Source organism: Aquarana catesbeiana, linkage group LG03 (assembly GCF_042186555.1).
Source record: "Aquarana catesbeiana isolate 2022-GZ linkage group LG03, ASM4218655v1, whole genome shotgun sequence".
Taxonomy (NCBI): Eukaryota; Metazoa; Chordata; class Amphibia; order Anura; family Ranidae; genus Aquarana; species Aquarana catesbeiana.
Window position 1 is genome coordinate 515,706,022 of NC_133326.1, and position 24,374 is coordinate 515,730,395.

At 41.1% G+C, this 24,374-nt stretch overlaps 1 protein-coding gene across 1 annotated transcript in view; it reads left to right on the forward strand.

Annotated features, from left to right (window-relative positions):
• ITK (IL2 inducible T cell kinase) overlaps positions 1–24,374 on the forward strand; it is a 79,710-nt gene that overhangs the window by 34,552 nt on the left and 20,784 nt on the right. Inside the window, exons 5-9 of the mRNA XM_073621166.1 lie at positions 12,737–12,771; positions 13,607–13,752; positions 15,301–15,366; positions 16,719–16,773; positions 18,087–18,166. Coding sequence (XP_073477267.1) covers positions 12,737–12,771; positions 13,607–13,752; positions 15,301–15,366; positions 16,719–16,773; positions 18,087–18,166 — 382 coding nt within the window. The remainder of the gene's footprint in view (positions 1–12,736; positions 12,772–13,606; positions 13,753–15,300; positions 15,367–16,718; positions 16,774–18,086; positions 18,167–24,374) is intronic.

The following is a 24,374-nucleotide window of genomic DNA, read 5'->3' on the forward strand; positions in this document are numbered from 1 at the left end:
ACCACTGTAGTAGATAACAGACACAAAAAGATGCTCAGCATCTTTCCAAATCACTGTTCTGTTTATTCAGCGCAGTTGAAGTTTTTTTTTTATATACCCATGTTTACGTAGGTATCACAATAATATTACAATTGTGCTTTTATGGTAACAAGGGGCCTAACATAAGCAGTCTAAAATCTTATCAGGGCTCAAAAGAATGCAAATACGTAAGCAAAATATTATTGGTGCTGTGTGCGCAATGAGTGCATTCTGCAGTACATAAGCAAAGCATACAAAATAGAATTCAGTTTCTTTCACGGTGCTAGTGTGTTTTTGGAAAGGTTATAGGAAATCCTTGCAGACACTGAGAGAAAATGCAAACTCCATGCAGAGAGTGTCCCAGGTGGGATTTAAACAAAGGAGCCAGGGATACAAGTGTGCTAATGTCGTAGCCACTATGCTGCTCAAATAATCATATTACATATGAGCATTTGTGACAATATGTGTAAAAAAAACAATCATTAACTTCAAATGCATAAAGATGGTTTATGCGCAAGTCACATTGGCACCTGCACATGAGTCTGTACTGAGAACAACAGCCTGGTGGTCATGGGTAGTTAGTAAAAACCTGTGCTGAGCTATTCATAATATGGAGATGGCAGCGCATGCAGAGAGTGCCTGCAACATTATGGGAGCAAAGGGAATTGAGGGCAGCTTCGGACAATATCGGGGAAAAATGAGATGAGAAACTTCATTCCATATTCCTGGGATTTGTTTCAGCCAAAGTTTTTTTACACACACACACACTTCCGTACATTTTTGTGTGGAAGACACACACTGCTATCTTTGTGGGTCCTACTGTCAGACAACATTTGGACACATATAGAAATGGGCAAAATTGAGCAGAAAGGTTCAAAGTTAGTAGGAGACTAATCCAGCCCCAATGAAAGGTGCAGCAAATCACCGAACAGAGGCTACAATGCTAAAATATACAGATAATGTGGTCTTTGGTTTTACAATATTCCACTGTAAATTATGATGTCATCAAGCACTGAGCAATGATATCACCTACCCAACCAACCTATAGATCCAAGCTTTCCCTTTGTTTGCCCGGCCTATGATTTTACAATATTATATTATTAATTAGGTCAAATCCATTCTTTGCTGGCCCTATTTTCTAAAATAATTTTGCCTTGGATTTAGTTTGAGCTACATTCAGTAACCAGAGAGCAGCTGTATTGGGGGGGGGGGGGCTTTACTGTGACAGGTCTTTACTCTTGGGGGGATGTGTACTGTGGGGGGAGCTCCGTTTTGTGCGGATGAGGCTCAGTGTTGTGTGAGGAGGCTCTGTACTGTGGAGGGGCTCTGAGCTGTGAGGGGCCTCTGTATTGTGTTTGGAAGGCTTTGTACTATGTATGGGGACCTCTGTATAGTGTGTGGAGGGCTCTGTACTGTGTGTGGGGGGTTCTGTACTGTGTGGAAAGCTCAGGGAGGAGAGCTCTGCACTGGGGGGGTTGGGAGAAAATTAATTTTTGGTTATACACTGGTCTGTGTTACCCACTCCTGCACCCTTTGTGATACGCACTCCTGAGCCCTGTGTGATATGCACTCCAGAGTTCTGTACTCGTTTTGTTTTCCTGAACCTTGCTCCTTTTGTAAAGGTAAGAGGTTTGGGACTTTGTGTGAGGCCAAGACATAGAACGTCAGATGCCTCCATCCTTAATTGCTATTAGCATGGGAAGAAGGTTTGGGACTTTATATGAAGTATGCAATTAAATTGGCAACATGAACATGAAGTGGCTGGCGGGTATAAAGTAAAGGATAACCTAATAACATTATGTCATCTCATATATACAATAGCATAACATAAACACATTATGTAAAAATAATAATTGGAGTTATTAAATATATATCACATGGTAGCATAATAGCATGTAAATTAATAATATTGACACAATGATGATAGTAATAAAAACACCAGACTCAAGAATCCATGCACACATAATAGTAACAAAATCATGACACATTGGTAAAGGCCAGTATAGCATATTAAAAGAAATGGTTGGTGACACACTTGATTTAATAATTATAGTAGCATCTATATAGCCTGACGCGTTTGATGGATAACCTCCAATCTTCAATATTGCATCTGCTCCTGAAGATTGGAGGTTATCCATAGAGATGCTATATAGATGCTATTATGATCATTAAATCAAGAGTGTCACCAACCATTTCTTTTAATATGCTATACTGGCCTTTACCAATGTGTCATGGTTTTATTACTATTATGTGTTCATGGATTCTTGAGTCTGGTGTTTTTATTACTATCATCATTGTGTCAATATTAGTAATTTACATGCTATTATGCTACCATGTTACTATGTGATATATATTTAATAAATCCAATTATAATTTTACATAATGTAAGCGGTGCACGTTTAGGAGATATTCATTTTACCTACAGGTAGGCCTTATTATAGGCTTACCTGTAGGTAAAAATCACAAAGCAAGCTATACAATGCAGATATTTTGTTTGGAGCTTGCTGGCAAAGATTGGTAGATATGAAATGTTTATATGTTACCCATTTACCTGCTATAAACAAAAAAATAACTAGTATTAACTATATACATATATGTTATACAATTTAATGAACTGGAAATTCCATTTAAACCACTGGAGTTACCTTTTCTAAAGCAAAACTCATAGGTGCTGATTGATGTAACAGTATATGATTCACAACTCCCGTTTTGAGTGTACACATATACACTTACCTCAGATTAAAAAATTTAAGAACCTCTGCTTTAAAGGTACACTCAAGCTCAAACTGAAAATGAAACCTTCAGATTCCTGGATGGAGCACAGATTACCGTTCACTAAACTCTGCCAAGTAATGATGATTTTATTAATGCTCCACCTATTTTAAACAGGAACTCAAACAAATATAAATACATTCTAAAGTGGTTGTAAACCTCTGAAATGAAAAATTAACAAAAGCATGTCCTCACATAGTGTGTACTTGCCCCAGTCAATAGCACTGTCTGCTCTCTCCTTCCTCTATCTTCATAAGGAACTTCAGACCATTTTCATTGACACCCGGCAATCCTGGGAGACAGCCCCACCCCCTCTTGCACAAAGCAGGTGATTGACAGCCTCAGATGTGCCTGTTTCCCAGTGAGCCTATATAAGAAGGAGTGTCCTTTCCCTCTACTCAGGTCTCAGATTACACTCAGCTTTGTGTTGTACAGTGTGCAACATCAGATAACCGCCCCTGCTGGGAAAGACCATTTAAACAGTGTACTTTGGAAGACTGTAAAGGAGAGAAGGATGCACATAAACAGGCCCAGCTTATGTAGGAGAATTTCATTATTCACTGTGTATCACTTAGTCACTTTGCTTAAATAAGAGTGTATGATTCAACCTAACATCAGTGTATATTTATTAAAATAAATCAGTACATCCTCCTCCTATAAAGTCCCAAACATCAGAACACATATACAGAGGAAGAGCCAGCATTGTCAGCCAGTCGGTATCTATTGTACTGCTATCAAGAAGAAAATTGGGGCAGAAGTTTTGAGGCAACTATGGACTTTCATGGGACGGCAAAGACTCACATAGACATTTGTTTAAAAAAAATTGTACTGTTATCAATCTAACGATGCACTGTGTGGCTTTAAATATTCACAATTTAAAGGGATTTTCCTCTTATGGAGCCAAATCCGGCTATCCATTTTCCCTCTCAGTCGGTAGATTAACTTCTGTGCAACCACCTTGCCCATACATGGATCAAAATTCGGCTGGTCCCTGATGAACCAGACACATTTCTATCCATGTTTGGCTGGCTTACTTGTCTATTTAGATGTTTTTTCAGACTACATTATCAATATCAATGGTGGCGAGTTGACCTCCAACCGCATGTCACTTCCTCCTGCTTTTACTGACTAGTGACTACCATACAAGAAGAACTTTACAATATACTTGTGTGCCTAAAAACGGGTACAGACAATTAGAACCTGCTCACCGATGCCTCAGCTTCCTTCATATTTACCAGAATCTTATGGTTACAGTGACTTTGCAAAATCAGTGTTACTTTCTAGCTAAAGCAGGGGTCCTCAAGCTTTTTAAACAAAGGGCCAGTTTACTGTCCTTCAGAGCTAAGGGTACCAGCCTGTGGCCAATGGGAGTAGAAATTCCCCCTAAGATTTAGAAGGTATTTGGCCATTGTCAAAAACACCTGACAGGTTCCTTCTTTTAAAACCCCTAGCATTTCTAGAAGGAGCTTAGGTTTTCTTTAGGGCCCACATTGTATATAGCTTAAGTTTAACTAACGATGCTCAGCTTGTTATAAATACTGAAGACAGATCATACCTGTAAATAACATTTTTACTGTGTATGGCCACATTCTATTTCAAGATAGAAAAAAGTTTGGGTTGGACATATACTGAGGGCACGTTCGCTGCCATTGGTCAGTGGAAGTGCCCCCATTATTGGTGAGCAGTAAGAGTAAAAAATGACCTATTGCTGTAATTACTGGGGGGAGAAATAATGCCATATTGTTGGTATTAGAGGAAGGACTAGAGTCCCTTCATTGGTGTCAGTGGAAGGAATAATGCCCTATTATTCATGTCAATAGGAGGAATAGTGTACCATCATTGGTGACAGTGGGAGGAATAGTGTCCCAAGAGCCCTTTAAAGGCAGGCAAAAGGCTGCATTAGGCCACAGATTTAAAGTGTATGTCCAGCCCAAGCTGTTATCTTGTTTGAAATAGAGCTCTAAATGAAGCCATACGCAGAAATACTAGAATACTAGAAATGGTATTTACAGGACTGATCTGATGTACCACTTCTGTATTTGTAACAAGCTGAGTTAATCTTCTTTACACCAACCATATACAATGTGGGCCCTGAAAAAATACCTAAGCTCCTTCTTGAAATGCTAGGGCTTTTAAAAGGAGAAACTTGTCAGGTGTTTTTAACAATTGCAAAGTACCTTCCAAATGATGGGACTGCAGTACTGTACTGGGCTAAACTGGATTCTATATAGACATTTGCAGAAATGTGCACAGCTGTTCTATGTGTTACACTGCCCCCTCCCCCAATCCCAATGCAACCGGAAGACCCCTCACCAGGAGAGTGATTTGATGGGTGATGGAACGCTGAATCCTCTTGTGCATTCATGTAAATAGTGCCTTAGTAAAATGCAGAAACTATTAACTATTCCCTACTCTATAAAAAAAGGTTTGGCTTTACATAGTACATGTTAATTGTCTTCAATATAGCTTGGCCCTTTGGTATGTAAGTGCTACTTTTGAGACAGGAACCCATGACTGGTGCCATGTTCTGCGTGAAAGCACAACATAAATGAATAGAATAAATATATACAGTATATTATAATATTAAGCCACTTTGTTTGGAGAAACAACCTGGAACTATATAGGACAAACCTTTCCTTTCTTCCAGATACATTTTCTTTGTAGAAAGACATTCCTAGAATTTTTTATAAAATCTCAGGCTTTAGGTTAGGATTTCTTCTAAGCCACTAGACAGTACTTTTATTGTCATACAATGAAACAAATCTCACACATAGTTTGCAGTAAAAAAAAAAAAAAAAAGTAAAAGGATCCTTTTGAATTTTCAAGAGGCAAGATATATGCACTTTTATTAATTTTCATATGTAGACAATGGACTTAGTATACAGTAAGACATTTCAAAATAGGTGGTCTGAAAATGTAAATCATATAACATATTCAGGACTGGGACAAAGCTTTTCTCTTAACCTTGAAAATCACAATTGCCTCACAGGCACAGTAAAGGAATTATAACATTTTGGCCAGATGTTATAGATGCTTGGCCATGCTACATAAGAATATCCCATCAATGCCAGATCAGTGCTGGAGATGCGGCGAGCCAGGTGGTACACCTCTCCTTATATGGTGGTGCTGTCCAAAAATAAGACTGTCCTGGACCACCATCTTTCACCTAAGCTTATAATGGGTAGAGCATGGCTGGTGGTGGCTCTCCTTTCAATGATACCTGGTATGATTAAAACTATTAAGAAGAGTCTGTTTTCGATTCCTCCTTATGGCAAGATGTGCTCTGATTCCCAAGCACTGTAAATCCTCCATGATACCAACCACTCAAGAGTGGGTTACTGAACTATACTCCATTATGCAAATAGGAGAGTTACTGTCCATGGCCAATGATAGCTCTCCTAAATTCCATGATTTGTGGTTCTCGTGGATTGACTTTTCTGATTCCCTTGAACTTTTGTCTTTCCTTGGAAATTAGGCTTGCAAAAATGACAGCTGAGTTTGGTTGGATGGACCCCATCCATCAGATATTTCACTCTTTGCCCCCCCCCCCCTTTCCACTTGGTCTTCTCACATTCCTTCCTTACTTTCTTCATCCTGTTTCTTCCATAGCTCTCCTTTATATTAAACTCTACCATCGGGAGGGTGGCTTTATGCATCTTGTTATGCTAACCATATGCAAAGGTTTCCATTATAGAGCGTACACACGGTCGGACTTTGTTCGGACATTCCGACAACAAAATCCTAGGATTTTTTCCGACGGATGTTGGCTCAAACTTGTCTTGCATACACACGGTCACACAAAGTTGTCGGAAAATCCGATCGTTCTAAACGCGGTGACGTAACACGTACGTCGGGACTATAAACGGGCAGTGGCCAATAGCTTTCATCTCTTTATTAATTTATTAATTTTATTAATTTATTTATTATTTATTTATTTATTATAGCATGCGTGGCACTTTGTCCATCGGATTTGTGTACACATGATCGGAATTTCCGACAACGGATTTTGTTGTCGGAAAATTTTATATCCTGCTCTCAAACTTTGTGTGTCGGAAAATGTCCGATGGAGCCCACACACGGTCGGAATTTACGACAACACGCTCCGATCGGACATTTTCCATCGGAAAATCCGACCGTGTGTACGGGGCATAACAATGACATTTTCATGTTTTGATGTAATATAATCGAGAGGGGGGGGTTTGGGACTTTAAATAAGGCACAATATATGTACCTCCATCTCGGGTTCAAGTACATTAAAAAAGGGGAATGTGGGACTTTGAATGAGGCAATTGACTTGTGGAGGTAGAGTGGTTGGTAAACATTGTTTATTTGTAACAATAATATAAAACAGGTAAAAAAGTATTTTCATATATCTGCACATACACATGGCATAAACATAATGGATACATATATGTCAACTTGGCAGCACATGAGAGATAGTAAATATTAATAAAGCGTAATACAAGGTATTTCCTATTAGCAGGCATTGGTACACCATATGCAAAAGAACTGCTGTAAGATAGATACACATACACATTAATGGTTACATACTACTCAATGAATTTTGAATGTATAAAAGATATATATAGGCCAGTGAATAGGTAGTGAGCATTTCATGGCTATCTGTCATTCATCAGGAGTTGGGTACAGAAGTAAACTGTAAATACAAATGGATATGTAGTATTAATTAATATGTTCTACCCCTTTAAGGGGAGGAAAGACCTCATGGGGAGAAAGAAATCTATACTCACAGGTCAGCTAAAGCACTGTGATTGGCTGGCAGCGAGGAAGATGGGACCCCAAATGGTTGTCTGTTCCGGAGCTGAGGCAAGGAACCCCACCCCAGCCAAGGAACCATTCACATAGCATGCCTGACTGCCACAACACATTCCACATGTGTGGGGATGATTACAAGTATGGTGTTCTGGAAAAAATGTATAAAGAGATGTGAAAAATATGTTTCTCGATCACAGTATTATAACTCCATGTTACCTGGTTGGTCATTCCTTGTAGCACATACTGTTGATTTATACATAGCTACTGTTGCAGCACTTAGTCTATGAGATTGTATGAATGCTGCTTTTTCTCAATAAATTTATTGACATGATCTTATTGGTCCTGGTGTATCATATCATACATAAAAACATTCAAAAGCTGCTGTAAAGTGGACCTGTCATTAAATTGCAGACTTCATATGCATGAATAGGGCGCATGTGAGCATTACCAGATCAAATTGTTATTTTGAATTTAAAGTACCTCTTTCTTGCTCTACAGAGAATGTTCTCTTCCATCAGGTCATCTGTCTGTTAGACTTAGGTCTTGCTCACACGTACTACAGCTTTTCTGATGTCTTTCTTTTACATGGGCGGCTGCAGTTCAGCCACCTCTTTTACTCCCCCCATCCAAATCATTCACCTAAAACATAACATGCAGCCAGAGAAGACTAGACACACACGCCATGGCAAACTTACCTCAGCGTGACCCCCCTGTCAACCTCGCCCATTGAAGTCAATAGAGCCATGGCACAACTAGGAGCCAAATGCTTAGCTTGTGGTGCAATCTTTCTCTAAACAATCCCCATTCAGCTGGAAAATATAACACTGCATATTCAGGAGAACGACAGGATAACCTCCTGAAAGCCTAGAATCCGCTGCTCTGCCCTGACCTTCCACTGCAGATCAGAAACTGAAACTGACACCAATGTGAAAGAGGCCTTAAAGTGGTGTTCGCCCCCCCTCTCCAAACATAGAAGTCAGCAGCTATACATATTGTAGCTGCTGACTTTTAATATAAGGACACTTACCTATCCTGGAATCCAGCGATGTCGGCACTCCAGCAATGATTCCATCAGCTGCCAGGTGCTGCCGCCGCCATTGCCAGTAAGGGAACTTGGTAGTGAAGCCTTGCAGCTTCACAGCCGGGTCCCTACTGCGCATGCATGAAGCACGCTGCGCTCTCTGACTGGGGAAGGAGGAGGGGGCCAAACTTCTGACCTACCTCGCCGCAGCGATGTCCGACGGAAGTGGGGACAGGGTACCTGTCAAAAAAGGGTACCCGCCTCCCCCTCCCCCCCTAAAGGGGCCAAATGGAGGGGGGGAAGAATCAGATAAGCGGAAGTTCCACTTTTGGGTGGAACTCCGCTGTAAGTAATCCATCTATTTCCAGTTTGGCAATGCTAAACACAGATCTTAATGGGAGTGCTGACTGTAAATTTAAACAAGCTCCTAGCAGGCGTTTGACAAACTTCAAGTAGTACTGAATCTTACTGAAGCCTGCTAGCAGCTTATTTAAGGTGACTGTCAGCACTCTCATTAAAGCAGGATTGAACACTTTATCATTCACAACCAAGGAATTTAATTTGCAATCTTTCATCTTATAAACATTTGTTGAATTTTATAATTGTTAGAGGGATCAAAATGATGGTCGTTTTTTACTACAATGTTGAGAATATTCGAAGAAGCGGGATGGAAAATTTTTCTTGAATGCACATATTTTTAACAATGTGTGTGGTTTTCATTCAGGAAATTACATTCATACCAAAATTGAATGTTACATGCAAATTAAATTTTGCAGCACTTTCGAATACATTTTGTACATTCATGGAATAAACAATGAATTTTCATATGGATGTTCAAAATCTAATGTATGTTTGATTCGTAGTTGTCATGATTCTACACAGGTGATCAGTTATGACACCAGCCCCTTAATGGCTTGACATTTGAGACTAACATAAGCACACTAATAACTGTAATGCCCTGTACACACGGTCGGATTTTCCGATGGAAAATGTGTGATAGGACCTTGTTGTCGGAAATTCCGACCGTGTGTAGGCTCCATCACACATTTTCCATCGGAATTTCTGACACACAAAGTTTGAGAGCTTGCTATAAAATTTTCCGACAACAAAATCCGTTGTCTGAAATTCCCATCGTGTGTACACAAATCCGACGCACAAAGTGCCACGCATGCTCAGAATAAATTAAGAGACGAAAGCTATTGGCTACTGCCCCGTTTATAGTCCCGACGTACGTGTTTTACGTCACCGTGTTCAGAACAATCGGATTTTCCGACAACTTTGTGTGACTGTGTTTATGCAAGACAAGTTTGAGCCAACATCCGTCGGAAAAAATCCATGGATTTTGTTGTCGGAATGTCCGATCAATGTCCGACCGTGTGTACAGGGCATAACAGTTATCATTTAGGCCCCATTCACACCTTCACGTTCCTGAAAATGCACCAAAATGTGCATAGCACTTGCAGTGCCATCTTTTCTTAATGACACCCTAAACACAACTAGCAGATTCACATTTTGTTGCACGTATTACAAAAATGTGCAAGGCTTAAAAAGGTGCATGAGCTAATTTGGCGCATTTGTCATGCCGAGGACAGCCCATTCAAGGGAATATGTAAACAAAATAAGAAATAAGAAAGAAAATAAAACCAGGTTCTACTGTATACATGACCCCGTGATAGGGAAAAAAAATATAATTATATACCCTTTAAGAACTTACCAAAAGTCTGGTAATGTTGCTATAGCCAAAAGGACAAAGCATACAATAGGAGAATCGACCCCTGTATCGCTACAGGGATCAAAAAAAGTGTCTACTTAAGGCAACAATAAGTCAACACCCGGGTATGTATATAAAAATATTAATGTATTTATTGTTTAATACTGCTTCAACACGCATAAAATGCATCCACATGCAGGGCATGAGCTCATGCATATAATGTGCGCCACCAGGTGCTACAATAGAGCACTACCTTGGTGGGCACTATGGTTAGTGAATACACATCAAACAAAAGGAAAGGTCACATGAACCTGAACAAAAAAAAAAAAAACACACAAGGGACACATACATAACACAACCACAACACAGACAGTCCGGACGCCGGCTAAACCGCTCACAGTGAAGCTGAATACAATCACCACAATGTAAACTCCATTACCACCCTAAGGGTGGGCAGGAGATGTAGGGGTCAAACCCAGTGTAATATATTCAAGCAGGGATGTACCCAGTGTCACTGTGAGGGCTCCCCCTAGGGTGGCATGTAGCCATAAATGACAATGATAAACTAGGGCTCAATGGACATATATTGCAGGGTAAATGGTGCTATCGCCCAAGTATGACTGGGTTCAATGAGTTATTCCCAGCCAGGAAATTCAGAGGATCTTACCAGAATCCCTCACAGAATGCAGCGTACAGCAGCTAATGGCTGCAGTGGCCTCTTTATCCGCCAAATCATCTATACAGTCACATAAGGCAGTCCAATCCCACAGTTAGAGCATCTGTCAGTTCATCAAGTGATTAATGCAATATAGTAAACGTATTTCAAAGGGCATAGGAAGCCCTTGGTGCTGGCATAGATTGTAACAGCAGGCATAGGTAGGCAGGTATCTGCAGGTAGAATGACAGGTGAAGGGTGAAGGGGGTGTAGAGGCGAGATTTACATTACCACCTGACCGGTCAGCATACATGGATCGCCATATTCATGCCTTGATTCACATCACCGCACATTTATGTTGTCCTGTGTGCTTGCGTGTGGTGGTGCTGTCTTCGCTCATCGCCGGGAGGGCGCGGAACTTCTAAGATTAATCCGCCGTGGCCCCAGTATAGCGGTGGAGCAGTAGAACTGGTAGAGGTGCTCGTCTACTCTATTTTCCCCAGCACTTGTCTCCTTCAGCGTGACAGTAAACGATGGGGGAGTAGGCGTGTCGTCCGGCCGGCGTCACATGACCGCTGTGACGTCAATGCGTTTCGCTTAACCAATCAGCGTAGCTTCATCTGGACTAGGCGTGGTTAGGAGCTGTCATTCTTTTTATGTGTATCTTCATTGCGGCAGCTCCGCCCAAGTTGTCATAAGCATCGTAAGTCCAGGCCATGCCTTCGCCTTCTGATTGGGATGATTCACCTGCACATAAACATAAACACTTCACCTCTGTCTATACTTCTCATGCCTTTTTGGGAGTGTTTATTCATATAGAAATCTTGATAGTTCAGAGTTCTTTATCCCATTCTTTAACATCACCTATTCCTGGTTGGTATAATCAGTGGTGATTAATATTAGCAAAAGTCACTGTTATGATAGTCTATTTAACACCGTTTGTGCTTGTTTATTAACAAGCACACGGGGCTATTCCTAAAGGTATTTCGATTATACCCACTCTCTTGTTTAAAGGGACATACTCACAGAATCACAAGAAAGACAGGACTCACATGAAAGGTACTGACAAAACATGGCATAGAAATGCAAATACAGGTACAGGTGCACTGCAGTACTCTGGGTTAGACCAAATGGGTGGAGTCAGATGGATTAAACTGTAATTATTAACCTGTAATCATTGTTAATCTTATAATAGGAGAGACAAAGAGGTCAATCGGACCTATTTGTAAGGATGGAAGGCCAGTATGCTTATTATGATGTATGTATGTTCTAATAAGGATTAGGCTCCTGGACTATAATAAAAAAAAGGGAATAGGCTGCCTATGATGTTGCGCTACAAAAGTGCAAAAAAAGTTTAATATTCTCATACTGGAGTTAAATGGTGCTTTAAAGGTTTCAAAACTCTTTCTGAAAGTCCTGCAATTCTTTGTAAAAGCCTTCTATATACATTGCTCTTTTAAATGCCATGTGAGTAAGGCCATAAAGTAGAATAAAATGGCCAGCGTGGCACAACCATTGTACAGCATAACTAAACAGACTGAGCATGTTGTAAATAAAAAAAAATATTAACATGCATTGTTAAAATGATTTATATTCAGTTGATCTCCTTTAATGTATACTAAAAGTTAATTTTTAATAAAACAAAATCAACATTCTTCATTTAATCCTGAGGCTCATCAGTTTCATGCACTACATGGAACTTTCATATATTATTCTTAAATAAATGCATTTTTTCTAGGTTTCCATTACCATTCTTTGATATTTTCAGTTTTCTTTTTTAAAGGGAAACCTCTGCCTCCCACTCCAGATGACAACAGGGTAAGTGTTTTCATGTATCCTCATTGCTTATTCTCCATTATATTTCATCTGTATGCAGTCAGTGTCTCTATAACTGTACATTATATGACAGGGAGCATCTCACTTTAAAGTACTGTGAGCCTAGGCCGGTGTAAAGGCATGTCCATGACGGCTTGCGTTCACTTGAGGAGGTATGGATATCATACAACCCATAAAAGGAATGGTGCTGTATCCCAAAGCGATGAGTCTACATTGGACATGCCCATAGAGGAGATGCGTATTGCAGGGCCACTATTTTTCCATTTATTGAAAGGTGGAGTTGGGCTTTAAAGTGAACTTGAGGTCTGTTTAATAGTGGTGAATGGGTAGTAAGCAGGAAAACATGCTCTCTTAGATACTGTACAATGCAGAGAGAACCAAAATCTGATGTGCATTATTATGAAAATGTAAAACCGCTTCTGTGTTTGGCAGCTCAGGGCAGTCCCTACTCCACCTCATTAGTAGACAGCAAGGTAACCCATCAAAGCTATGGGCCTCAGCATGTTAAAGTTTAGCAGGTTTGAGTTTGGAATATTAAAAGGTCCTATAATGGTTACCCCTTCATCCGTTGTTTTAGTCCTGGTGGCAGTCTTTCAATAAACCTGTTGGACGGATGTTGGTGTGCAGCTAATTTTCTAACTTGGTCTACAGTGGTTGGACAGAGCATAACTAGTAGTGAGTACAGACAGCTTTTTCTGGTGCCTCATTTAGGAGATCAGTCTTTTTTGCATTGCAGAGGACCTCACTAGCACTGGGATAAGGTTTATCTGATACAAAAACATAGTTACTGTGTTAAACCAATTTTTCACATCTCCAGATAAGCAATTTAGAGCCAGGCTGGTCACTGGCATTATACGATTACACAACAGGAAATCCAGAAGAGCTGGCACTCTGCAGAGGAGAAGAGTATCTGTTACTGGACACTTCTCAACAGAATTGGTGGAAAGTACAGGATAAAAATGGGTAGGTGGACACCAACGAGCGCATAATCTTTTCATCATGTTTGGGTTTTAGGAATGTCAAGATATAATTTTTAGGTCAAAATGGGTTTAATGTAAGTAGCATACTTGCCAAAAGTCAAATTCTGCATCAAAGTTTGCCCCCTTCCTGATCAACTTTACCCACGCTTATCCGAAAACTCTGTGCAATTCCAGGTGAACAGCCATCCAAACTGCCACCAAAATCTAAAGGTATTTTAAAAATCCAGACATGTTGGCAGAAGAGCCATTTATTTGCCACCAATGCTTCTCCCAGTGTTTGCAACAAACCTGAATATTGTTTGTGATCATCAAACAATCAGTGTGCTCATTATGGTCAATACATTAGCATTTCAAGCACGCTGGTTAGTTGTTGGCACAGAGATCTTGAGTCTGATTTTTTAAATTTTTTAAATTAAAGGATAAGAAATAAAAGGAACGATCAACGTACAGGCATAACACAAGTGAGGTACACAGGACTATTTACTACACAAAAAAAATCTTGATGCAGCAAAATATCACATATACCTTAGGGCCCTTTCATACTGCTCTGCTGAAAAAGTGCAGTAAAAATGCATATGCGTTTTTACTGCATTTTTTAATCTGTTTCTAATGCGTTTTTAGGTGCGTTTCCTGTATTCCTGACTCCCAGCATGCACCTGTGAAACTTAGACATCAAAAAACACACCCCGGGTGCATTTTTGAGGTGTTTTTCAATTCATTTCAACAGGAAATTGAATTTTTGGTGGGCTTTTTAAACATGCACCACAAATGCAGCATGCGGGACTTTTAAACATGCGCCGCATGCATTAGGGTGAAGAGCTCCATAGGATTTAAGGGGATATATTTTTCATGCATTTTTGTTCTGCTTTTTAAACACCACAAGTGCATCAAGAACTGATCAGCGTGAAAGGACCCTTAAATTAAAGTAATTATATAAAACAGTTAATAAGTACAACTTATCACCTCACGTAAAAAAACACCACCGAGCCAGCACCCCACCCCACCACCACTGACTGTGCATGCCCCTTGCATGCCCCTTGACCTTACTACTACGCTTGAAACTCCACCACCACCATGCCTTCACGCCACACCGCCATCCCAACCACAGCTGGCCCCTATACTCCTTCCCCCCTACACCTATACACCAAACCCCCACTCTCACCACTGCACCTGGCCCCTAAATTTCCATGATGCTCTGACCACCTCTCCTGAATGTCCCTACTTAACTCATAACTATACCTACTGTATGCTCCCTATGCACTTACTGCCACTAGTGTATCAATGCACATTTCTGTGCTAGCCAGCACTGCAGTGATGCACTCTTCCATATACAGCTTATTTAATAAAGGGGGTCACACATGCTAGTCATCATGTAAGACCGTTATTAAGAGAAAAGTTTGCTGCAGATCCATAAGGCTATGGATTTGGATTGGGTTTATTTATGGCTCTTACTAATTGGCAATCATCTCCTTTTCCTTATAGAGGTCAGTGAGCATGAAGCATAATAATATATTTATATATTTTGTTTCAGACATGTGGGTTATGCTCCAAGTGCCTACTTGGCAACACAAACTGAAGACAATCTCTTGGCCTATGAGTAAGTAACAGTATTTCATTTGGGAAATAAAACAATGACTAGTATAAATAGTAGCACAAGGTGGCATTAAAAAAAAAAGCATATCTGTTTCCATTAGTATTAGCAAAGTTTAAAACAACTTTGCTAAACTTTCCTTGAGTAGGTTATATAGTTTATCAACAGGCACTACATTTTGTTTAATAAGGGATTGGCGGAAAAGATTGGAATATTCATGGTCTGCAAATAAAGTGTATGTATAGCCAAAACTATTTCTTAAAGATAAGGGGGGGGGGGAGGTAGAACCTCTTAGGTCTTTATTGATACCTGGACTAGGTATATTAATCCTCTCTAGTTGTCCTGGGTACTTAGACAGAAAGCAATGGGAAATCCTTTTTTTTTTTTTACCAGAACAAGAAGTGAAGGTAAATCCAATGGGGGTACATGTTCCAGTGACAACAAAGGGAATTCTCAGCACTTTGTAGAGATTTCTCCATGCTTCTTGTTGCATCTCTGGAATTAATCCCCCAAAAGGAACACAGGCATCAGAAAATAAACTAATAGATGCTTTACCCTTCCCTACTCTATTGGAAATAATAATAAGGGTTTGGCTATACATACACTTTTTATTTACAGTATTTTTTTTATTTTTATTTTTTTTTTTTAATTCAAATATAACTTACAGTGCAGCCTACAGTATATGACTTTAAAAAGAGGCACCTTTTGATGCACCAGCCCTTCCCGGCATAAGCAGCAAACAATGCTCATCTTTGGTGTCAGTGGGAGGAATAGAACCCTATCATTGGTGTCATTGGGAACAATTGTGTTCCTTTGTTGGGGTCAGTGGGAGGAATAGTGCCACATTGTTGGTGTCAATGGATGGAAAAGTGCCACATCTTTGGTGTCATTGGAAAAAAATGTGCCCCATTGTTGGTGTCATTGGGAATAATTGTGCCCCTTTCTTGGAGTCAGTGGGCGTAATTATGCCCCATTGTTGGTGTCAAAGGATGGAACATTGCCCCAAGAGACGGATAAAAGAAAGCAAAGGGCCACAGTTTAGAGACCCCTGATTTATAACATATATACAACCTAATATTGTAGAGTCAGTTGGCCCAGGGAACAGAATTTTCATGACCCCCTCTATCCACTAGCTTAAAGATTAGGAATAAATCCCTTATTTAAACTTGGATTTGTAATGGGAGTGAAGCGTACAGATATCTTCTCTTTTTAGAAGGCTGTACGCTCATTTGCACTTGTTAATTATGGAACTTTTTAGCTCCCCATTCTCTGTCTGGTTATATTTTCTTATAAACCATATTGCAATACAATTTTGCTGGTCTTGGCAGTAATGTGTAATTGTGCATCTTTGTTTATAGATGGTACAACAAAAATATTAACAGGAACCAAGCTGAAAAGCTTCTGATTGATCAGGCAAGTTCTAATTTGTATGCATTATATTACAAGACTATTTGGTAGGCTTTCTGGTTTAAAAATAAGAGCAGTATTTGAATTTCAGTTTGCATGTGCCTTTTTTAGTTTGGCTGACTGACGTCACCTGCAGTTGTTACTATACACCAGTTTTCATCTGTTCGTATACCACTTCCCCTAAAGCAAGTCTTGCAGTAAATTGCAGTCTGCTTAAACGTTTGTAGTGACCACTGCTGGAAATCTATAATGTAATTTAAGCATTAAATTTCCATTTAACAATATCATTTTTTGCTAAAGTTGAATTTAAAATACACAAATTAAAACTCCATATTTGTAAAAATTTTTAGTACAGAATAAAAAAATAGTAAATGGAGAAACTACTCTGGTAAACACAGGTTTAACATCCTCTGGCACAATCGGATTTCCACACAACCATGTAATCATTAGGTTACTAAAAATGCATACCACACTGAGTATTAATAGAGTATTGAAAACCTCATAGTGTATTGGGAATAATAACGTGCACTACTGTTAAGTCATACATTCCTCAACAGCAGTATGTTATAGAGCTGTTACTTGATAAGGGCTGACATTTTGTCCTGTGAAAGCTATTTACTTGGCAGGCTCATTGTCATTGTATGCTCATTGTAAGGGGAGGTTCGTTGACTTTGCACAAAGTGCAGCAAGCTCTAGAAACTAATTGCCATTTGTTTTTGACTGCAATCAACCGAAATCTGATTGGTTGTAATGGATAACTTCATTTACTACACAATAATGCCCCGTACACACGGTCGGACTTTGTTCGGACATTCCGACAACAAAATCCTAGGATTTTTTCCGACGGATGTTGGCTCAAACTTGTCTTGCATACACACGGTCACACAAAGTTGTCGGAAAATCCGATCGTTCTAAACGCGGTGACGTAAAACACGTACGTCGGGACTATAAACGGGGCAGTGGCCAATAGCTTTCATCTCTTTATTTATTCTGAGCATGCGTGGCACTTTGTCCGTCGGATTTGTGTACACACAATCGGAATTTCCGACAACGGATTTTGTTGTCGGAAAATTTTATATCCTACTCTCAAACTTTGTGTATCGGAAAATCCGATGGAAAATGTGTGATGGAGCCTACACACGGTCGGAATTTCTGACAACAAGGTCCTATCACACATTTTCCGTCGGAAAATCCGACCGTGTGTACAGGGCATAAGTGTGCATTATGCTAATTTAATAATGTCTATCATTGCTTATTTGTTCTGTGCCTTATCTGGTGTTCTATTTTATTTAATTTATTTTTATTATGTTCTGGCATAGGGGAAAGAAGGTGCTTTCATGGTTCGGGACTCAAGACATCCAGGAGTGTACACTTTATCCATATTCTCTAAGTCTCTAGGGTAATACCATTTATTTTCTGTAACAAACTACCTAACTGTGCATAGGATGCTTCTGTATATGAACTAACCGTTCATAGAGTCCTAGAAGTTCTTACCTTTATACATCTGAATATTTCAGGTTGTGGGCAGGTGGGTCATTGTTAGATAGTCTGGGCTGCCCAGGTGGGAAAGGGTTAATACTAGATCTGCTGGTTTCCTAGGCTTTTTGGGTTCTGCCCTCCACCCTGTTCATTAGGGGGAAGGCCAGGCTCGGGGAGGGAGGTACAGAGTAACCTACGATCACCATCGCCCTAAGGGAACCCACCTGCTAAGGACTTTGCCACTAATGGATTTCTACCTGCAAAGGTATACTTGGGCAGCCTAGGAATAGCTAGTTTGGGACTTAAATGTTCGTGGACTGTACTGTTGCAGCCTTCAGGTAAAGCTTAATTAACTGTTTCTGAGCCTGGTCTGAAGTTATTCAAAGGGGTGCATGGCGGTACATGGTGTATCACATGGGTGCTCAACCTGTGGCCCTCCAGCTGTTACAGAACTCCAAGTCCCATGAGTCATTGCAAGCTTGACATTACAAGGAAGGCTGAGGCATGATGGGACTTGTAGTTCTGCAACAGCTGGAGGGCCACAGGTTGAGCACCCATGGCTCATATCATAAGAACCAGACCTGTAAAGCACACATGGGGTGCAAGAGGAAGGCCACCACTATAGGGTTAACTCAGCAGGAGAGTTGGAGTAGAAGAGTAGTTGCCATGGGTAACCATGAACTGGAGAGCATGAATGACAGCCAGACAGAGAGGAGCGGTACCAGGCTCGAGTGGCAGGTTCTCCAGTAGCGAGAGGGGTCAGTATCCTGCCTCCCTTCCTAGAGGTCAGTTCCCCAAACACTAACTAGGACTGGACACGGGGTATGGAGACCCCATGGACCTAGCCACATGGTACGGATTTGCTGAAGGAGTTTATTATGCGCACTCAGAAGGTCCACGCTAGTGCACAGCGGAACCCCATTCTGTTACTGGGAGTAAGGTGGCAGAGGTACACTGAACTGGGGAAGAGGGCAAAGGCTCAGTGGTTTCCCTCTTAATGTAACATTCATTGAGTAATGGTGTGTAGTAACAATGGACAAAACATTTTACAGAGGGACTGATTTCCTGGCCTTGTCACAGTTCCATGTACATTGATCAGGCGCTAGGTTTTTCCCCCTGTCCAAGTTGCTCGGGTTCCTGCCACTCCGCCCTGAACCTAGGTATTAATAAGTATAGATGGGCTTGGGCGTGTTCGGGATCCCACCTACCTGATCCCGCCAGGAAGCGGACACTGCTAATCACAGGCAGTGAGACATTTCCCGATCTGTGCAGCTGCAGACAGCAAAATGTCTCACTGCCTGTGATCAGCTGTGTGCAGTGTCGGCTTCCTGGCGGGATCAGGTAGGTGGGATCCCGAACACGCCCAAGCCCATTCCTATTAATAGGCCTATGCACCTGTGTGTTAGTGTTCGAGCAACGTGTCCTTACGTGGAAGCTGGACTCCTCTGTTCCTGTGGTGTTCGTCGCTGTCTGAGTTTTCTCTTATTTTGTGTGTTGTTTGATCCTGGCTTTGTTCTCAGTGTTTTCCCTCTGACTATCCGGTTACAGTGCCTTGAAAAAGTATTCATACCCCTTGAAATCTTCCACATTTTGTCATGTTACAACAAAAAACGTAAATGTATTTTATTGGGATTTTATGTGATAGACCAACACAAAGTGGCACATAATTGTGAAGTGGAAGAAAAATTATAAATGGTTTTCAATTTTTTTTTACAAATAAATATTTGGAAAGTGTGGTGTGCATTTGTATTCAGCTCCCCTGGGTCAATACTTTGTAGAACCACCTTTTGCTGCAATTACAGCTGCAAGTCATTTTGGGGATGTCTCTACCAGCTTTGCACATCTAGAGGGTGACATTTTTGCCCATTCTTCTATGCAAAGCTCAAGCTCTGTCAGATTGGATGGAGAGCGCCTGTGAACAGCAATTTTCAAGTCTTGCCACAGATTCTCAATTGGATTTAGGTCTTGACTTTGACTGGGCCATACTAACTCATGAATATGCTTTGATCTAAACCATTCCATTATAGCTGTGGCTGTATGTTTAGGGTCATTGTCCTGCTGGGAGGTGAACCTCTGCCCCAATCTCAAGTCTTTTGCAGACTCAAATAGGTTTTCTTCTAAGATTGCCCTGTATTTGGCTCCATCCATCTTCCCATCAACTCTGACCAGCTTCCCTGTCCCTTCTGAAGAAAAGCATCCCCACAACCTGATGCTACCACCACCATGTTTCACAGTTGGGATGGTGTGTTCAGGGTGATGTGTAGTGTTAGTTCTCTGCCACACATAGCGTATTGCATTTAGGCCAAAAAGTTAAATTTTGGTCTCATCTGACCAGAGCACCTTCTTCCACATTGCTGTATCCCCCAGATGGCTTCTCACAAACTGCAAACAGAACTTCTTATGGCTTTCTTTCAACAATGGCTTTCTTCTTGCCACTCTTCCATAAAGGACAGATTTTTGGAGTGCAGGACTAATAGTTGTTCTGTGGACAGATTCTCCCACCTGAGCTGTGGATCTCTGCAGCTCTTCCAGAGTTAACATGGGCCTCTTGGCTGCTTCTTCTATTAAAGCTCTCCTTGCCCAGCCTGTCAGTTTAGGTGGACGGCCATGTCTTGGTAGGTTTGCAGTTGTGCCATACTCTTTCTATTTTCGAATGATGGATTGAACAGTGATCCATGAGATGTTCAAAGCTTGGGATAATTTTTATAACCTAACCCTGCTTTAAACGTCTCCACAACTTTATCCCTGACCTGACTGGTGTGTTCCTTGGCCTTCATGATGCTGTTTGTTCTTTAAGGTTCTCTAACAAACCTATGAGGGCTTCACAGAACAGCTGTACTTATTCTGAGATTAAATTACACACAGGTGGACTCTATTTACTAATTAGGTGAGTTCTGAAGGCAATTGGTTCCAAGGGGTATGAATACTTTTTTAAGGCACTGTATATCTCCTTTGGCTTCTGTCAGTGAATCACTTCATTCCCTGTTGCTGTGTGTGTCTTTCTCAGCATAGCCGCTTGTTATTTGCCTGCAGTCCTTTCTAGCTTGCTGTGTCTCTCTCTCTACACCTTTGCTGAGCATTCCCCTCTCTCCTGCGCCTTATGCTTGCTGCCTGCTTCCTCTCCCCTGGCGTACCTCTTCGTAGCTAGTTGCAGTAGGTTTCTTGGTTTATAGTCTCCTGTGGGTACCTTCCAGCGTGCTTTTTGGTTGCACTGTGCCCGCACAGGTGAAGAGAGCCCCACCCTGCGGGCTGCCTTGCAGTGCATCATCCACAACTCCAGTAGCTCTGGTAAAGGGGTGGCTCTTTAGATCCTACGACTCTGGCACACCTCTGTTTGCGTGCGGCCACACTGCTCCAGCATCTGTAAAGACCGGTACACCTCTTTAGTTGTTCTATTGGCCGCTAGATCTTTAATTTACGGTCCCGGGTGGTCTTACCCTCTGATCATGTCAACACACATGTGCTGTACTTTATCTATGGGAACCACATTATTATCTTCAAAGACAACTACTGAATACCTGCTCTATTCCCCTTTCCATAGAGGGAAGGTGTTCTGTAGTCCACAGAGAAACCTGACAAGAATACTAGAGTGGACAGGAAGTTATCAGCCCATAAGATATATGGCAGGAACAAAAGTTATTTTGATGTTTTTGCATTGATCCGACAGACATACAGTAACAAAACACTTTCAATTGTATATTTAACCCCCTCATGACCAAGGTCAAAACAAACCTTAGATAAGTTCACCTTTGGGAACATGTTACATGTTGCACCAGTTTTTAGGGAGGAACATGTAACATGTTCCCACCCCATACAGCATCTCCCCGATCCACTGCATCTAGTGATAGCAAGCGGGAGACCTTCTCCCCCCACTTGCTATCACTATTTTTTTAAAATGTGGCTGTGTGGAGCTCCGCCCGCCCAGCTGTGTCATTTATTCACAATTCACCAGTTCTGTGAATGGGAAAATACAAGTACTGACTGCCTTTGCGGCTGTCGGCTTGTAGTTCTCAATGAACTACCTGGGTGCTGTTCAGCGCTGTGGTAATTCATCCATTCTTCCTGTCAGTGTGTATCTGCCTGCCCGTAAAAGCTGACAGATACACTGACAAGTCTGCAGGAGCCTTGCATATCACCCTCAATCTACTGACTGCGAGTGCAATGCTTTCCAGGCTCCTAGTAAAAAAATAAAAAATAAATGCACATTTTTTCACCTGTAAAAAGATGTGCATTCGTTATTTTTTAAAAAAAGTGAAATTATCCTTTAACGCCCAGATCCAATTTTGCAACTTTGACATGTGTTAGTAAAACTGTACATATCCTCGCAACTACTTAATGCATCCATATTAATTTTTATTTTCAGGACAATTTAGACTTTCTCTTGGTAAATATTAATTAATATCTCCTGATTTTGTTTTATTATAGATGGAAAACTGGCCCAAAATGGTCATAAAAATCATTTTTTAAACTTTAACCGTATATTTTCATACCATTACCCACTACCAAAAAAACCTACAAAATAAATTCTTCTACTCCTGACAATCAAGGGAATACCAGATATATGTGCGTGATTAGTTCTTTGCACCCATAGTGGGGCCAAAAAACAATAGTATGCACTTTTTTTGTCCTACCTAAACACACTTAGGCCCCTTTCACACGATCGGACCGTTCAGGTCCGCCTGTCAGTTTTGACGGCGGACCTGAATGGGCGCTCCACGTTAGCCTATGGAGCGACGGATGTCAGCGGAGACATGTCCGCTGACATCCGACCCGGTCCAATCCGCTAAAAGCAGACGGATGGCCCTACGTCCAGGTCCGTCGCTGGCGGATCCGATCGGGTGAGATCTGATGAAAACGGACATGCTGTCCGTTTTCATCCGATCCCTCCATAGGCGGCAGCGGCGCATGACAAGCCCCTCCCCGCTCAGTGAGCAAAGAGGGACTTGTCATCCGCCGGCTCAGCGGAGATCAATGGAGAGATCTCCCGCTGAGCCGGTGGACCGAGGCGGACTCCGTGGAAGCGGAGTCCGCCTTGTGTGAAAGGGGCCTAACACTCTCACTGACACTAAATACAAAACCTTTTCTTTTCTTACCTACACACTGTATCAACACTGCCACTAACATTAACTGACACTTACACTGACACTAACTAAATTAAATCAAGCACTAATCTAATTATCTACTTGCCGCCCGCCCGCCGCAGATTTACTGCGGCAAGGTGGTACGGCTGCATGAATCGAAGTACCTTTACGTCGTTTGGTGCACTAGCCAATGTTGGCGTGCCAATTGGCCAGAGGGGGAGCCAATCAGTGGGTCCGGTGGACGCGATGTCCGCCAGCCACACCCGATCGTTGCCACAGAGGCAGAATGGGGATCTGCCTATGTAAACAAGGCAGATCGCCATTCTGACAGGGGAGGACATAGAGATCTTGTGTTCCTGCTAAGCAGGGACACGGATCTCTGTGTTGTCCCAGTCAGTCCATCCCCCACACAGTTAGAAAACACTCCCAGGGAACACACCTAACCCCTTGATCGCCCTTGATGTTAACCCCTTACCTGCCAGTGTCATTAGTACAGTAACAGTGCATATTTTTAGCACTGTTAACTGTAATAATTTCACTGGTTTCCAAAAAAAGCATCAGTTAGTGTCCAAATTGTCTGCCACAATGTCACAGTCCCGCTAAAAATCGCTGATCACCGCCATTACAAGTAAAAAAAATAAATACATAAAAATATCCCATAGTTTGTAGACGCTATAACTTTTGCGCAAACAAAGCAATATACACCTATTGGGATTTTTTTTACCAAAAATATGTAGCAGAGTACATATTTGCCTAAATTGATGAAGAAATTAGTTTTTTTTTAATTATTGGATATGTTTTATAGCAGAAAGTTAAAAAAAATTTTTTTTTTCAAAATTGTCGCTCTGTTTTTGTTTATAGCGCAAAAAATAAAAAACGCAGAATTGATCAAATACCACCAAAAGAAAGATCTATTTGTGGGAAAAAAGAACATCAATTTTATTTGGGTACAGTGTTGTCAGTTAAAGTAATATAGTGCCATATCGCAAAAAATGGCCTAGTCAGGAAGCTGAGAAAACCTTCCAGTCCTTTAAGGCCCCTTTTACA